This window comes from Takifugu rubripes, chromosome 8 (assembly GCF_901000725.2).
Source record: "Takifugu rubripes chromosome 8, fTakRub1.2, whole genome shotgun sequence".
Classification (NCBI taxonomy): domain Eukaryota; kingdom Metazoa; phylum Chordata; class Actinopteri; order Tetraodontiformes; family Tetraodontidae; genus Takifugu; species Takifugu rubripes.
This window is the reverse complement of record NC_042292.1, coordinates 282,811-299,397: the sequence shown is the minus strand read 5'-3', so window position 1 is coordinate 299,397 and position 16,587 is coordinate 282,811. Positions and strand designations below refer to the sequence as shown.

Genomic DNA, 16,587 nt, shown 5'->3' with positions numbered 1-16,587 from the left:
ACTCTCTGGCGCCCTTCGAGGCCAGGGCCCTGTATACTCCCTCAGGCCCTCAGCCTCGGGGGCTTTCCACTATCCTACAGTCTTCTAAATGCATAATGAAGTCTGCATTGGACACATTTTATGAGAAGAATAATCTCATGTGGATTTGTGTAGGAAGGAAAAAGAAAATCAAAACTAATGGCAAACTGAAATACAACAAAAATCTAGTTGTATTTGGAAAAAACATTTTATTGAGCAATACAGAAATGGAGAATGTCACACCAAATGCTCTGTTGTCAAGATTTACAAATTGTACCAGAATTCTGTTCTGTGATCAAGCAAGTTTCAAACCAAATTGAATCCCACATACAAAAGGTTTTTATCAAGAAGCAGTCTTGTTAGTAAATTGAGTGGGATTATTAATTCAAAACAAACCGAAAGCAAAAGCTCAGGACTCCAGACGACAAATAGGGCTGTCATAGACCATCTGTAGATTGACCTTGTGTCCCACTAGTTCTCTGATGTTATTGATGCCATATTTGATCATGGTGGGCCTGTATGTTACAAGAAATACAGCAAGATTGAGGGATATTGCTCAAAGACAATTATCATTTTCGTAACCTGAAACTTTCGCATGTAGAGACGTTCGTAAGTAGAGGTCCCACTGTACTTACCTTTCCAGTGAGAGCCCCCAAGCAATCACAGATACATCCTCAGGAAGTCCCATGGGTAACAGCATTTCTGGTCGGAAGATACCTGAATTTCCTACTTCCACCCACTTGTTTAATCCTAAAAATTGCAAAATAGATTTTAAAATAATAATAAACCTGACATACACTCAAATGATATTCCAGTTCTACTTGAGTGTTTGTCTACGGTGAAATAAGATTTATGTTTCTCTATATAATTTTATAGGTTAGGTCTGATTGCCTGGTTCTGGTAAGAGTTGAATATGCAAAAAGTGATTAAACCTCACACTTTTTAACCAATATCCTAATTTTTCGCAACTACTCTTGTAGTAATATATTACATAGTAATATATAACTATACCTTCATGGTAGCTGAACACTTCCATGCTGGGCTCCGTGTATGGATTATAAGCAGGCTTGAAGCGCAGTTTTGTAATTCCTACAAAAAATGAAATCAACCATTTGAGTAACTTTAGCAATATTCATGACAGAATGTTACACAGTCAAACTTTATTGGCAAATAATCAGACCTCAAATATTTTAACCACAATTTTCACGAATGAAAAAGCCTGACCAGATAAGGCATTATAGACTTTGCCATATTTCCGTTACATTTCAAACTACATTTAAAGCTCTGAGTGTTAAAGCAGGCCTTTCTTGCTGTAGGATGATCCTGTGGAATCTATATTCATGACGATGAGAACTGAAATACTAGTGACCCTCATCACTTAATCTGATTAACTCGTGCCAATCAGCCACTAATTCTGTTCACATGCAGGAGAAAGGTGTTTCTATATTAATTCGATATGAGGATGAGAGGGATGAGCCTGAAACCATTATATTTTCTTATTAGCTTATATTTATGGTGTTACTGACTGACCCAATTTTGTGAAGAACTGGTGCAGGATGCCCATGAGGTCTCCTAGCGTGAGCCCATAATCTGCAACAACACCCTCTATTTGATGGAACTCTGCAAGGTGGGTGGCATCCAAGGTCTCATTTCGAAACACGCGGTCAATGGAGAAATACTTGATAGGACTGAACTCCTCCTGGTAAAAGAGTTGGAAGGTAGAACATTTCAGCCTTTTAGTGAGGACTATAACTGTGTCATGATGTTAGGTTTACATAATGTAAATAATTTACACACCATCAAAATGGATTTAAAGGAAATATAATTAGCTCTATACTAAATTACTTTCATGCTCTGCTCACTGGCCTTCCCAAAATGTTGATTTTTAAATGTCTTAATAGCCTCGGGCCTTCATATTTATCAGACCTGCTTTTACCATATCGACCCTCCTTTGGCACCGGCCTTTTGGTTATCTCCAAAGTTAGATCTAAAACCAAGGTTGAAGCTGCATTAAGTTTTTATGACCTACGTTTATGGACCAGCCTGCTGGAGAACGTCAGGACCTCAGGAACTGCTGATATTTCCCAAAAAGACTCATCTTTAGCTTTTAGTTAATGCTAATCTTATTTACACTTTACACTATTTTAGAGTACTTAAACTGTTTTGTTTTTTTTAACTTGCATTGCTCTGTATTTAATTCACAGCTCCAGTTTTTACTTGTGAGGGGCCATTCTCATCAAAGTTTGTGTCTGGTCTTTCGGCCCGTGTGGAGGATGTCTTGGGGCCCCGCTGGCCCTGGAATGCCAGGAAGCTCCCAGGTTTGGCGTGTTTTGCTTGGCACTTCCTGTGGCAATGGGCTGAGATACACCTAGCCATGGACAGCTCCTAAGGCCAGTTGTTTTCTCACTTGGGTCTTCGGTGCTGTACCATGTTTCCTGAAGTATGCTTTATGTGCGGGTGTGTGCTCAAATGTATGTACGTGTTTTTTTGCGTGGATTCTGGTTATTGCAATTGTGGGAAATGAGAGGGAGTTTTTTTTATTTTATTTTATTTGCATTGTTTTATTTTGTTGTGTTTTATCGCTGTAAAGCACCTTGTGTTGCTGTAGTATGAAAAATGCTATGCAAATAAAGTTGACTGATTACCTTAATTATCAATAAATTCCTTCTAAGTAATAAACACTTTAGAACATTATAATACAAAAACACTCAAGCTTTCACCTTGTCAATATGTAATTTTGTCAAAAGCTGTTCACAGAAAAAAAAAAACCCAAAGCAATGTGCATATCTAGAGGGCACAGAAGCAACAAAGCTGCATGTAGTTGGCATGCCTTTCACTCCAAATCACTGCGATTGCTGTAATCTTGATTATTAATTAAGTTGTGTGTAAAACTAAATCTATTAATGGCACTTAAAAAAAACTATGACTAAATAATAATTTTGGTTTAGATGAGTTTTTAAAAGTTTGAAATATAGTTAGTTGTGTAAATTCTGTATAGTGATCTGTATAGTGATCATCAAAAATGATACTCACTTGTTGTGCCAGTTTATACAACATGCGTGCGCTAACAGCTGTAGTATGAGTTCGAAGGATATTCTTCTGAGCTTCTTCTGTCTTCCACTCATATTTGTACCTAAGCCAGGAAAATAAAATTATAGATTAATCAATCAATCAATCAATCAATCTTTATTTATATAGCATCTTATACAATCAAAATTGTTTCAATGCGCTTTCCAGAATCCCAGGGCCTGACCCCAGACAAGCAACAGTGGCAAGGAAAAGGAAAAGGAAAAGGAGAAGGAGAAGGAGAAGGAGAAGGAGAGGAGAGGGAGAAGGAGAGGGAGAAGGAGAGGGAGAGGAGAGGGAGAAGGAGGTCGTCATGCAGCTCTGAAGGCGGCGATACCCGTAAATGAATAGAGAAGGGGGGGGGGGGGGGGGGGCAAGAATCAGCATAACTAGTCTGCTTGATGAGGAGGAGGAAAAGAGAGGAGAGGAAACCATGACCCAGTGGGGTGACAGGCCTGTCAGGTGATCATGTTTCCGGACCCCGGCAGCCTCGGCCTATAGCAGCACAGCTAAGATGTTAATCCAATGATTAGACGACCCCCTAAGTATGATAATTTGTCTGTCTATAATAGTAACTGGAACTACAGAATTAGTAACAATAAGCTTTTTCGAAAAGGTAGGTTTTAAGTCTGATCTTAAAAGTAGAGATGGAGTCAGCCTCCCGTACCTGGACAGGGAGCTGGTTCCATAGCAGGGGGGCCTGGTAGCTAAATGCTCGGCCCCCCATTCTACTCCTAGAAACTCTGGGAACCACAAGTAGACCAGCATTCTGAGAGCGGAGCGGTCTATTGGGCTGGTAAGGTATCACTAGCTCCTCCAGGTAGGATGGAGCTAGGCCTCTGAGGACCTTGTAGGTCAAAAGAAGCGTTTTAAAAATTATTCTAAATTTAACGGGCAGCCAATGAAGAGACGCCATTACAGGAGTTATGTGATCTCTTTTGTCAATACCTGTCAGAACTCTGGCTGCAGCATTTTGGATCAGCTGGAGGCTTCTTAAAGAGTTGTTTGGACACCCTGATAATAAAGAGTTACAATAGTCCAGCATGGAAGTAACAAAAGCATGAATTAACTTTTCAGCATCATGCCGCGTCAGTAGTTTCCTAATCTTTGTGATGTTCCTCAGGTGAAAAAAGTCACTTCTAGAGACTAATTTAATGTGTGAGCTGAAGGAGAGATTTTGATCAAAAAATACTCCTAGATTCCTCACAGAGAGACTAGATGTTAATGAGATACCATCTAGAGTGATCATATGATCTAATCTATCCCTGAGAGGTTCAGGACCAAACACCATGACCTCAGTTTTTCCTGAGTTAAAGAGGAGGAAATTTGAAGACATCCAGGACTTTATGTCTTTAAGACAGGTCTGAAGCTTCACTGCTCTGTCTCCTCTGGTTTCATGGATAAATAAAGCTGAGTGTCATCAGCATACCAATGAAAATTTATCCCATGCTGCCGAACAATGTTCCCTCAGGGAAGCATGTACAATGTGAAGAGGATTGGTCCAAGTACAGAACCTTGAGGAACTCCGTGGCTAACCCTACTGTATGAGGAGGGAACACCATGGACATGAGCAAACTGGTATCTATCAGATAAATATGATCTAAACCAGTCCCCTCCCAATCACATGTTCCAGTCTATGTAACAGGATGCTGTGATCAACTGTATCAAAAGCAGCACTGAGGTCCAGCAGAACCAGCATAGAAACCAGTCCATGATCTGAAGCTATAAGAAGATCATTAGTAACTTTAAGAAGTGCTGTTTCTGTGCTGTGATGAGCTCTAAAGCCTGACTGAAACATCTCAAACAGGCTGTTTCTCTGCAGGTGCTGCAGTAACTGAGTCACCACCACCAGAACTTTAGAGATAAAAGGTTGGTTGGATATTGGCCTATAATTTGCTAATACATCAGGATCTAGTGATGGTTTTTTAAGCAACGGCTTAATCACTGCCACCTTGTAGGACCGGGGTACATAACCTGTCACTAAAGAACCATTGCTCTGGTCCAGGACAGAACTGCCTATCAATGGTAAAACATCCTTCAACAGGTGTGTTGGGATGGGATCTAAAAGACACGTGGTGGTCTTGGATTTCTGAATTAGCGATGACGCCTCAGAAAAATATATAGGGCTGAAGGAGTTTAAGGGCTCGTTGGAGAACCTGTATGTTCCCACAGTCAGCACATCTGGTGATGGTCCAGTTGTTGGGATGGCCTGGTTAGCTTTTTCTCTGATGGCTAGAACTTTATCAGTGAAGAAGCTCATGAAGTCTTCACCACTAAGGGAAGAAGGGATACATGGATCTAAAACACTGTGACTCTTAGTTAATTTGGCCACAGTGCTGAAAAGGAACCTGGGGTTGTTCTTATTCTCCTCAATTAAAGAAGAAAAATAAGCTGTTCTAGCCTTGCGAAGGGCCTTTTTGTAAACTAATAGACAGTCTTTCCAGGCTACATGATAGCTGTCTATTTTACAAGAATGCCACTTCCTTTCCAGTCTTCGCACTTTCTGCTTGAGGGTCCTGATATGTGAATTTCACAATGGAATTCTTCCAACATCATTAAGGGGAGCCCTAATCACTTTATTACCAAAACCAGGCAAACCAAATAACAAATGTGAAAACTTTAGGCCAATCAGTCTCTTAAATGTGGATTTAAAAATTTTGAGTAAAATAATGGCCAGGAGACTGGAGAAAATAATTCCAAAAATTATTGACAAAGATCAAAATGGCTTTGTACAAGGTAGACAAGGCTTCCATAACGTTAGGAGAATCCTGAATATATTATTTGAGGAGAAGGGAGCAACAGATACAGCGCTTCTGTCATTGGATGAGGAAAAAGCCTTTGATAGAGTGGAATGGCTTTATTTATTTGAAATCCTCAGACGTTTTGGCTTTGGAGACAACTTTAATAAATGGATAAAACTACTATATACAGAACCATTTGCTGAAATAATGACTAACCGTAATATATCCAAAACCATTAAGATACAAAGAGATGTAGATAGGGAGATCCCCTATCCCCTCTCCTCTTTATTATAGCTATAGAACCACTGGCAATAGCAGTAGGAACACACAAAAATATAAACGGCATATCAATTGGACCACAAGAACACCGGCTGGCTCTGTTTGCAGATGACGTAATCATATTCCTTAGAAAGTTGGGAAAAATCAATCCCTGAATTATGAGAACTCCTTCATATATTTGGGAAAATCTCAGGATATAAATTAAACAAATCGAAATTGTCAATAATGCTTTTAAATCAGTTAGAAAGTAAATGCCCTCCTAGAACAGTCAATTTAAAATTGTTGACTGTTTTACATATCTAGGAATTCAAATTGTCCCACAACTCAAACATATTGTAGCCAGTAATTATGATCCCTTACTACAAGAAATCTCAAAATTATTGGAAAGGTGGACACCTTTACCCATGTCACTAATAGGAAAAATAAACGTCCTTAAAATGAATATAAGATTAAGATTAAGATTAAGATGGACTTTATTCATCCCCGTGGGGAAATTGAATTATAGTAGCAGCGAATGCAGAGTAAAGAGACAGAAAAAAATAAATAGATAGATTAGAATGTTATAAGCATATATACAGCATATATTATAAGCATATATATAATATATACATAATATAATATATACATATTATAAGCATTATAAGCATATATACATAAATATAGAATAAATTAGAAATAAAATTACAACATAAACATTACACAATTATTGTTGAGTTGGTTTGAGTGAATTGTACAGTTTAATGGCGGACGGCAGGAATGACTTCCTGTACCGTTCCTTGGAGCAGCGAGGCTGCAGGAGTCTGTTGCTGAAGCTGCTCCTCAGTTTGTCCACTGTGTTATGGAGGGGGTGGGAGGGACTGTCCATGATTGTCCGCAGTTTCAACACCATCCTGTCCCTCACCACCTCGTCCAAGTTATCAAGTCTACAGCCAACAACAGACCCTGCCTTTTTGATGAGTTTGTTGAGTCTGTTGGCATCCTTTGCTTTAATGCCTGCACCCCAGCACACTGCAGCAAAGAAGATGGTGCTAGCCATAACAGACTGGTAGAACATCTGGAGCATCCTGCTGCAAACACTGAAGGACCTGAGTCTCCTGAGGAAATAGAGTCTGCTCATGGCCTTCTTGTAGACAGCATCGGTGTTTGTGGACCACTCCAGTTTATTGTCCAGCTGAACACCCAGGAACCTGTAAGATGGGACTATTTCCACGTCCTTCCCACTGATGCAGACTGGGGAGGGTGGGGACTTGCTTTTTCTGAAATCCACCACCATCTCCTTCGTCTTGGTCACGTTGAGCTGCAGAAGGTTCTCCCTGCTCCACCTGACAAAACTCTCCACAAGGTCCCTGTATTCATCCTCCTGTCCATTCTCCACACACCCGACTATGACTGTGTCATCCGAGTACTTCTGGAGATGACATGTCTCAGAGTGGTACTGGAAGTCGGCTGTGTAGGTGGTGAACAGGAATGGGGAGAGCACAGTTCCTTGAGGAGCTCCTGTGTTGCTCATCAGGGGGTCGGACACACAGCTCCGCAGTCTCACAAACTGTGGCCGACCTGTCAGGTAGTCCTCGATCCAAGAAACAAGGGGAGCATCCATCTGCATCTTCTCCAACTTCGCCCTCAGCAGTCTTGGCTGGATGGTATTGAAGGCAGAAGAGAAGTCGAAGAACATGACCCGCACTGTGGTGTTTAGTCTGTCCAAGGAGGAGTAAGCCCTCTGCAGCAGGTATATCACTGCGTCATCAACCCCCACCTTGGGCTGATAGGCAAACTGCAGAGGGTCCTGAAAGGGGGCTCACCAGAGGTCTGAGGTGTGACAGCACCAGCCGCTCCATGACCTTCATAATGTGGGAGGTCAGTGCTATTGGCCTGTAGTCACTCGGTGCCACAGGATGGGTCTTCTTTGGCACCGGGACCAGGCAGGATGTCTTCCAAAGCACTGGGATCCTCTGAAGATGAAGGCTCTGGTTGAACAGGTGCTGCAGTATTCCACACAGGTGCCTGGAGCAGTTCCTCAGCACTCGTGGGCTGATGCCGTCCGGTCCGGCAGCCTTTCTCTGGTTGAGCCTCTCCAGCTCTCTCCTCACCTGGCCAGACGTGAAGGATAGTCCTGTCGGGGGGATGGGTGACATGCTGGGATCCATGTAGGGTGTCAGCAGGGGGGAGGGGGAAGAAGTTGGCAGAGGTGTTAGGGGCTCTGGGAGGTGTGAAGGGGACCCATTGTTATCCAGAGGAATATTGGGACAGCTGGGGGAGGGGGAGCTAGAGTCAAACCTGTTGAAAAACTGGTTCAACTCATTGGCTTGGTCCACGTTCCCATCAGCTGAGCGTATTCCTTTCTTCTGGAAGCCAGTGATCGTCCTCATCCCACTCCAAACATCCCTGGTCTGGTTCCTCTCCAGTCTCTCCTCCAGCTTCTTCCTGTAGGCGTCCTTGCTCTCCTTCAGACTGCGTTTCAGTTCCTTCTGTACACTCCTGAGCTCAGCCGGGTCCCCAGCAGTGAAGGCCCTCTTCTTCTTATTCAAAAGGGCCTTCAGGTCACTTGTCACCCATGGTTTGTTGTTTGGGTAACAGCGTACCTTCTTGGTGGGGACGGAGTTCTCAGTGCAGAACTTGATGTAGTCGGAAACACAGTCTGTCAGTCCATCCAGGTCCTCACCATGTGGTTCACAGAGAGCAGACCAGTTGGTGGTCTCCAGGGCATCCCGCAGACAGTCCATGGCACCATCAGACCATTTCATAACAGTCCTCACAGTGACTGGTTGCTGCTGAACCACAGGTGTGTATGATGGGGAGAGCAGCACGAGATTGTGGTCAGACTTGCCTAGCGGAGGGAGTGCAGTGGAAGTGTATGCACTGGTGACATTAGCATACAGTAGATCCAAAGTCTTCCTGTCTCTCGTGCTGCACTGGACATACTGGTGGAATGTAGGGAGAGTGGACTTAAGGGAGGCATGATTGAAGTCCCCTGTGATGAGGATAAAGGCTCCGGGATGTTTAGTCTGCAGGTCAGCCGTGACAGAGTGGATGACGTCACAGGCCGAGTCCGCTTTACCGGTCGGAGGAATATAAACGGTGATGGCGATGACGTTAGTAAACTCCCGTGGCAAATAGTATGGACGGAGTCCGATAGCAATAAGTTCCACGTCGGGACTGCACACGCGCTCCTTGACGTGAATATGCTCCGGGTTGCACCACCTGTTGCTAACGAACACGGCCAGTCCCCCTCCTTTCTTCTTACCGGCCGCGGTGGTGTCTCGGTCCGCTCGCACAGTGGTGAAACCAGCGATCGTCACATTAGAGTCCGGTATCAGTCCATGGAGCCACGTCTCCGTGAAACACATGATACTGGCCTCTCTGTACTCCCGCTGGGTCCGTGTGAGCGCCTCCAGCTCGTCCATCTTATTCGCCAGGGACCTGACATTCCCCGTTATGACCGCGGGGACGCAGGGTTTAAAACGTCGCCTCTTCATCCTCTGTTTAACTCCAGCCTTAGTCCCTCGTTGTTTCCTCCTCACCTCCTTAGGGATTTGGGGCTTCTCTCCGACCACAAAGGATGGTGGTCTTAGAGCCATCAGCTGGTCGCGTGTATAGACAATACCGCTCCGCTTCTCGGCACAGCTGATGGGGGCCGCGAATAACCCAAGCACCGCAAAACAGAGAAAAAAGTATTCGAGCCTCCAAAACATGGTGTCTGAATACTCCAGTTGAAAATGGAAAGAAAGAAAGAAAATCCAAATAGAAAAGAATGTAAACAAGTATAGAAAACACTACGAAAGTTTAAAAAGAACAATTAAGTTTAGGGAGCTGCTACTACTGGCTGCCGCCTGAGACAGCGCCATTTTAGAATGATAATGCCCAAATTGTTGTATTTGTTTCAAAACCTTCCACTTCCTCCTCCAAGCAACCAAGCAAAATAAATGTTTAGTAGATGAAAGTACAGAAACATCAGCAGGGCGGCTGGGAGCGTGGAGAGAAGATCTGCAGGAGGACATCTCAATAGAAAAGTGGGGCGAGGCATGCTCTCGAGCACAATCAAAATCTACTAACACACGGCTGAAAATATTACAATACAACTGGTTGATGCGAACATATATCACTCCAGAAAAACTTAACAGTTACTGATACTTGTGTTAAATGTGGGAGGGAAAAGGGTACATTTTTCCATTGTATCTGGCAATGTATAAAAATACAAAAATTCTGGCAAGAAATAAAACATGTATTCAAAATATTTTACAAATTTGAATACCATTAGTTCAAATGGTATACCATATAAACGAATACCATTGTTTATATTAGGTCTATATCCAGATAATTTGAAGCTTAAAAAACATCAACGAATATTTATAGATTTAAGTGTATTAATGGCAAAGAGAGTACCGTATTTTCACGACTATAAGGCGCACCTAAAAGCCTAGAATTTTCTAAAAAATCTACGGTGCGCCTTTTAACCCGGAGCGCCTTTTGTATGGATTACGGTAATATTGGTTAATCGCGGCTACCGTAGTCAGTAGGCGTGGCCGAGGTAACAGCAGTAAATTCAGTCCCAAACCATTTCTGTCTGTAAAGACCCCAAAATGGCTCCTCGCAAGAGACGCGCTTTTGACGCAGAGTTCAAACTGAAGGCTATCAGTCACGCAGTTGAACACGGAAATAGAGCAGCGGCAAGAGAATTTAACGTGAACGAATCAATGGTGCGGAAGTGGAGGAAGCAAACAAGACGACCTGCGCCAGGTAAAGAAGACTCAGCGGAGCTTCCGAGGAAACAAAGCATTAAGTGGATTAACAAAGGAACTCCAGCCGCTAGATATTAGTGTCAACGGGGCATTCAAAACTAGACTGCGAACTGCGTGGGAGCGGTAGATGACGAACGGCGAACACACGTTCACCAAGACGGGGAGACGGCGCCGAGCGTCATACGTCACTATCTGCCAGTGGATCGTAAATGCCTGGGCATCGACCGTGGTCCGAGCTTTCGGGAAGGCAGGGATTGTCACTGAAATGCCAGACAACACCAGCGACACCGACCCTGATGACGACTTTGACGAGACGGAGCCGGCCATGTTGGACGCCGTATTAGCACAACTGTTCAATTCGGACACCGAAGAAGAAGAATTCGAGGGATTCCTGGATGAGGAATGAACTGATAAAGTGATCTTTACGTGTTTCATTTGTGTGTTCACAACTTAACAAGGCTGGTCATACTGTGAATATGGACATTACCGTTTGAACAACGTTGTTATGTTGCTATTGTTATATTGCTATCGCTTTGCACTACTTCGAGAGTTCGAGTTACCGTATATTGTGTTTGCACTAACGTTTGATTTACCGCAACGGTACTACGTGATAAAAATGTTGCACTAAATCGAAGATTTATTAAACTCCACTTGTGATAAAAATGTTGCACTGCCTGTTATAACTCGCTGTTATTAAACGAACTGTGTTACGCAAAAACACTACGTCACTCGGGGAAAAAAAATAAAACAGCTGTTTATTCGTTTTGGGAGTGAATAGAGTTGTGAGAACGACGGTTTGTATTCTATTAATAAAGTTTGACTGACTTATCTGGCTGTTTTATTGACATTCCTTTTAGCGCAGCTCGATCTAGTGAACGCGTCATGAAACCACAGGCACTACGCAGTTTCTATGCTATGCGCCTTATAACACGGTGCGCCCCGTGTATGAAAATATTTCTAAAATAGGCTGTTAATTGAAGGTGCGCCCTATAATACGGCGCGCCTTATGGTTGTGAAAATACGGTAATAGCCCTTTCATGGAAAAACACCAGTAGCCCAAGTGTGAAGAGGTGGTTGTCTGAATTGTCTTCAACTCTCCCTCTAGAGAAAATCACATATACAATAAAACACCAACAGTATAACTTCCATCGGATCTGGGACCCCTTTATCAGTTATGTATCGAGGACTGACTTGTCTCATATGTTGGAAACACCTGGGGACATGTAAATAGTAGTGCGTTGCAGTATTTAGTATTTAGGATCACAGAAGTGTTTGTTTTACGATCATTTATTTTTTTCTTGTATAACTTAATTCCCAACCAGGAAACTGAAAGCCTGTAATGACCGGGGGTGGGGCGTTGACATGTTCGTTCATACCATGTAACTGTATTTTTTTTGTATTTTCTTGTTATATTGTGAAAACAATAAAAAGAATGGTGGTAAAAAAAAAACCGTCTGTACCGGGTATTAAGACCTGCAGGATTAAAGAAGCATGTAACTCACCCTTGTGAACCAAAACCTCCTTCTGTGTGGACCGTTTTCACTCTCACAAGGTAGTCATGGGGAAATTCATGGGAGATTTCTGGGTCTAAAAAAAATTATTTCAGAAAGAAAATTATTTTCATAAATTACTTGTATACAACTAATGCGTAGTTGAGAAAACCATGAAACACACCAGACAAGAAGAAGGTATCATGCTGGTCTCTAGCTGGATGCTGCTGGGGCTGGAACAGGGAGTCAAAGTTCCAGAATGAACTCTCTATAAAATTGTTGGTTGGCATCTCTGTGAAGCTTAAAATGCAAACAGATTGGAGGTCATTTTGACTGTGACTAAAACAGGACATAAAAAAAGTTTCTGTAATTTAAATCTGTGAAAATATTAGTCTGGAAATGCATTAGCCTGGAAATCTTCATATTAAACAAACACCTAAATAATGAATTTGTAGATCTGATATTGCAACTATCAAAAATCTAATTCAAATTGAAGCGAGTGTCATAACCATTTTCAACATGTTCTACAACCTAGTAATTGACCTTTAGTCAGTTAAAGATGCAACAAAACAAGAAGCCAATATATATAAAGACAAAAGCAACAAAATTTGCTAAATAGAGGGCATCTACCAATATAGATGGATTCTCATTTTTGCACAGCACAAATAAGTATTAGTTTGCCAATAAATAGCATTTTTGTTGAATGTTTCCTGGGTGAGGGAAGAATTCAACTGGTAATCAATATGAATCTGTAAGGGGGGGAAAACGATCAGTTTTAGCTGCTTTTGAAGAGAGATAACTGCATTCCAACTAAATGGCCTAGTTGAGCAATTACTATTACTATACTAAGATGAACTGTGAATAAATTGTGGTTATAGTACCAACTACTCACCCCATTTCCAGGAAGATTTGCCTAAACTCTGTTCTCACTTTCATTAGTGGATGGAGATGGCCAGAATCAGGGGCCGCACCCCAGGCATCAAAATTATACGGTTTAAACTTCTTGCCTTTCCAGCTGCCACTTAAAAAAAAATAAAAAAATAAAAAATAAAACTGTCAGAAAAAAACATTTTAAAGCCATCAGTCATTTCTCACTATTTCTCACTTATAGTAAGGTAGAATACATACGTACATACAAGTGTATTACTTACGCTACAATCATTTCAGCGGTGAGATCTGTGTCATGTTTAGTTAATGTTGTGCTAAACGAGCTGCCTTTTACAATCCAGTATGATTTTACCGTCCTAAGCAGAGAGGGAGACACAGTTTGTTAGAGCAGATATTTGGTTGACAAGAGCTCCACAAAATTAATTTGCGTTTTGTCCTACATATCCATGTCCTACAATTTTCTGGAAATATTGATAATGGACCAAGAAAGGGCTCATTAAAATTTGGTGATTGTCTGGATTCTGGAGAGCCTTATATGTATATGTGGGACAACACAAGTGTCATCACTTCTGATCAGCCCATTTTAATGAGGCTCAGTGACACTCCAGGCGCCAGCAATGGCACAAAAAAAGACGGTTTGCCTTCTTCATCTCGCACCTCTGGTCAGCGAGCGTCCTCTCAGCCTACTCCTGAAGTGGACCCCCCAGACACTCCTCAAAGCTCTCTTCAAGTCCACCGCACAGCCCACTTCTTCCACTGAGCTCCCCAGCTCACAGGCCACCGCATTTCACATCAACATATGACTTGTAACTAGATTGCCAGTGTTCATAATACAATAAAGCACTTTCTAGATTGGCTTGAGGACAACTGGCTCTTGATGGACGTTGGGACAATCACTAATCATCACTTCAATGACGGTCTTAGTGATTATCCTGTCAGGAAAGCTATGGTGAACTCAGCTACACAGACCTAGTATTTTCATCAGTTTCCATCCCAGGTACTCCTTGTGCCTCCTCAGAAACACAGACAGTTTTTAGTCGATACACAATCCGCAGAAGCTAAATTTAATTAAGAACGCCCTCCAGCCATGGTATGATGTATAAGATGGTCTGTTGTAATGTTTTGCTTAAATAACCAGCATCTTTGTTTAATTTAAATTGATATTGAACAAATTTAGATTACAAAACTCAAAACAATAAAACCTACGACAAAACAAAAAGTAAAGTCGGAAAAGTGACACCCAGAAATAATGTTCGCAAACCAATGATGACTCCCCTGATTTACTCCCCTCTATCTGTGTAGGCACAATTTATGGATGCAAATTGCGTCTCTGTGGCGGTTCCAGTTATTACAATACCAATGCAAACCCCCTGTAAGCTACACAGATGGAAAAGCATAATAAGGCCTTAACCAGCATAGATGACTATGAATTGCCCCAGTCCTAAACTTGTCACAAGGTGTGTCCACTTGCACAAAAGAAAAGTGTTGGACACCGTAGCTCGACTACAATCAGCTCAGAGTAGTCCAAATGTAGAGACACTACCAGCCCCAGATCGCTAGGTTGTGAGTCGACTTACAAGAGCATGTGGATGGTGAACTGCCCTGTGCGCATGCGTATCATTTCACTGATATTTAGCTAACCTAGATGCAAAAGCTTTATAAATAGCAACCAGTTCCAAATACACTTTGCCAACGTATTATTGGATTGATGCAGAGACCACCAGAATGCTTATGTATCTTAAAGAACTCAACATTTTAAAGTTCATGGATGGGTACAAAACCCAAAATTGAGATTCATTTAAAAGAGTTGCAGAGCGACTATATTTTCCGAGAGCCCATAACAATATACTTTTTCCCTGTGAACAGAACATACAAACAGCATGCCAAGTATTGAAGTATAAACTCATCATTTGAATCACTACTATGATAATAATAGTGCCCTGACTGGTATGTGAGTGAAACATTACCACTTACACTTCAGAAAGAAGTGTTCTCTTCTTTAATTCAGTCTTGTCTTTCTCATTCAGCTCAGTTGCATTGCCCTTCATCACCAAAAGCAGCTTCTCTCTGACATGATCCTCTATGTTCTTTACCTAGTGGCCAATACAACATCGTGCCCCATGAACATTAAGAAAAATAGTGATGATCATGAGGTGACATTAATGGTACAATTTTGGGCCACATATTATACATACATTTCGGAATATCTTTGGGCCACCCTCAGAAGTCTTGTCAAGTCGGATCCACTTGTTTAACAAAGCTTTGCTGAAACCAATTTTCCCGAAGGGCAATTTCTATAAAATAAGTACAGTTTAACAATCAATAAACTGTCTCTCTTTAATATAGATCTATAGATATAGATTTTTTGACAGCCTATGTGAATGCACTTACCATCAGGTCATTGTGTGGAAAGCCCTCTGGCGGGATGCAGTTGAAAACCCGAGCTTCATGACTGCCTTGCTCAACTACCTCTGTACCCTCCGCAGTCAGTCCGCAGTGTTTGGAGGAGCGCAATTCAGCAGAGATTACCTGATAATTAATACAGAACAATGCCTTCTAGGTTGCACGAAAGAATAGTGATACAGTGGATGCAGTGCACTGTGTCAGTAAAAACGACGATTTAAAAGAGTGTTTAAAATAGACACTTTAAAGTTTGATTTAATATGACTGGGGTATAAGATTTCAGTCTTTAGCATTTTAGTATTTGTCAAATAGCAATACAGTAAATTTCCGACACAAAATCTAAAATACTTTTGCCACGAAATTACCTTTAGGAAGACGAAAAGTATTTAAAGCAATTTTTGCACTGTACATTGCATCAGCCATAACAGAGACGAGATAACGCTCGCTAATGTGCAGTCGATAGAAACTCACATTTCCAATAGCCTGCAGACTTTTTACGGCGCCAACAATGGCCTGGTGGTCGACGCCGAGGCTACTGGCAGCCTCCAAGCTGTCAATGCCATTGTTTAAGTTTTCAAGCAACTGCAAAAGCGACTTGACAACGCCACCATCCGCCATGGCAAAGAGAAGGTGTCAGAACATCTCCTTCTCTACGTTCCTTACGGGTCGCAACCAACTTGTTAATGTTTATATCGCCACCTACTGTCCTGGAGTGTGCAACCTCATGGTAGCGTGCACTACAAGTTACAATCTAAATATATCAAAATTTTTAAAAAAGCGGGAGATGACACACAAATCATTTCCGGCATTCACGTCCTGTAACTTTTTAAGAAGAACACCAGAACATTAGATCATTCTCTCATTTTGTCCCTTCTCCCTAACAGGCTAAATCATTTGACTCCATAGTCAATGCAGTTCATACATTATCTTTTAATTCCTTCCTTTCTGTTTCCCACTTACTGC

At 41.9% G+C, this 16,587-nt stretch overlaps 1 protein-coding gene across 1 annotated transcript; it reads right to left on the bottom strand.

Annotated features, from left to right (window-relative positions):
* Positions 1-207: 207 nt before the first annotated feature.
* On the bottom strand, positions 208-16,279 carry farsa (phenylalanyl-tRNA synthetase subunit alpha). The gene is made up of 13 exons (XM_029840650.1): positions 16,096-16,279; positions 15,613-15,750; positions 15,417-15,515; positions 15,196-15,314; positions 13,485-13,577; positions 13,226-13,354; positions 12,518-12,633; positions 12,346-12,430; positions 3,052-3,151; positions 1,549-1,717; positions 1,030-1,107; positions 654-768; positions 208-533 (listed from the first exon to the last, which is right to left on the bottom strand). Exons 1-13 carry the CDS (start codon positions 16,240-16,242, stop codon positions 428-430), a joined length of 1,494 nt encoding a protein of 497 aa, XP_029696510.1. The 5' UTR covers positions 16,243-16,279; the 3' UTR covers positions 208-427.
* Positions 16,280-16,587: the final 308 nt, after the last annotated feature.

What these genes read in the sequence shown, in the direction of transcription:
- farsa (XM_029840650.1), bottom strand. Translation starts at nt 16,242, where the DNA reads ATGGCGGATGGTGGCGTTGTCAAGTCGCTTTTGCAGTTGCTTGAAAAC. An exon ending in GTCTGCAGGCTATTGGAAAT is followed by an intron (nt 15,751 to 16,095) that starts GTGAGTTTCTAT and finishes ATTAATTATCAG; the next exon opens with GTAATCTCTGCTGAATTGCG. An exon ending in TTCCACACAATGACCTGATG is followed by an intron (nt 15,516 to 15,612) that starts GTAAGTGCATTC and finishes CTTATTTTATAG; the next exon opens with AAATTGCCCTTCGGGAAAAT.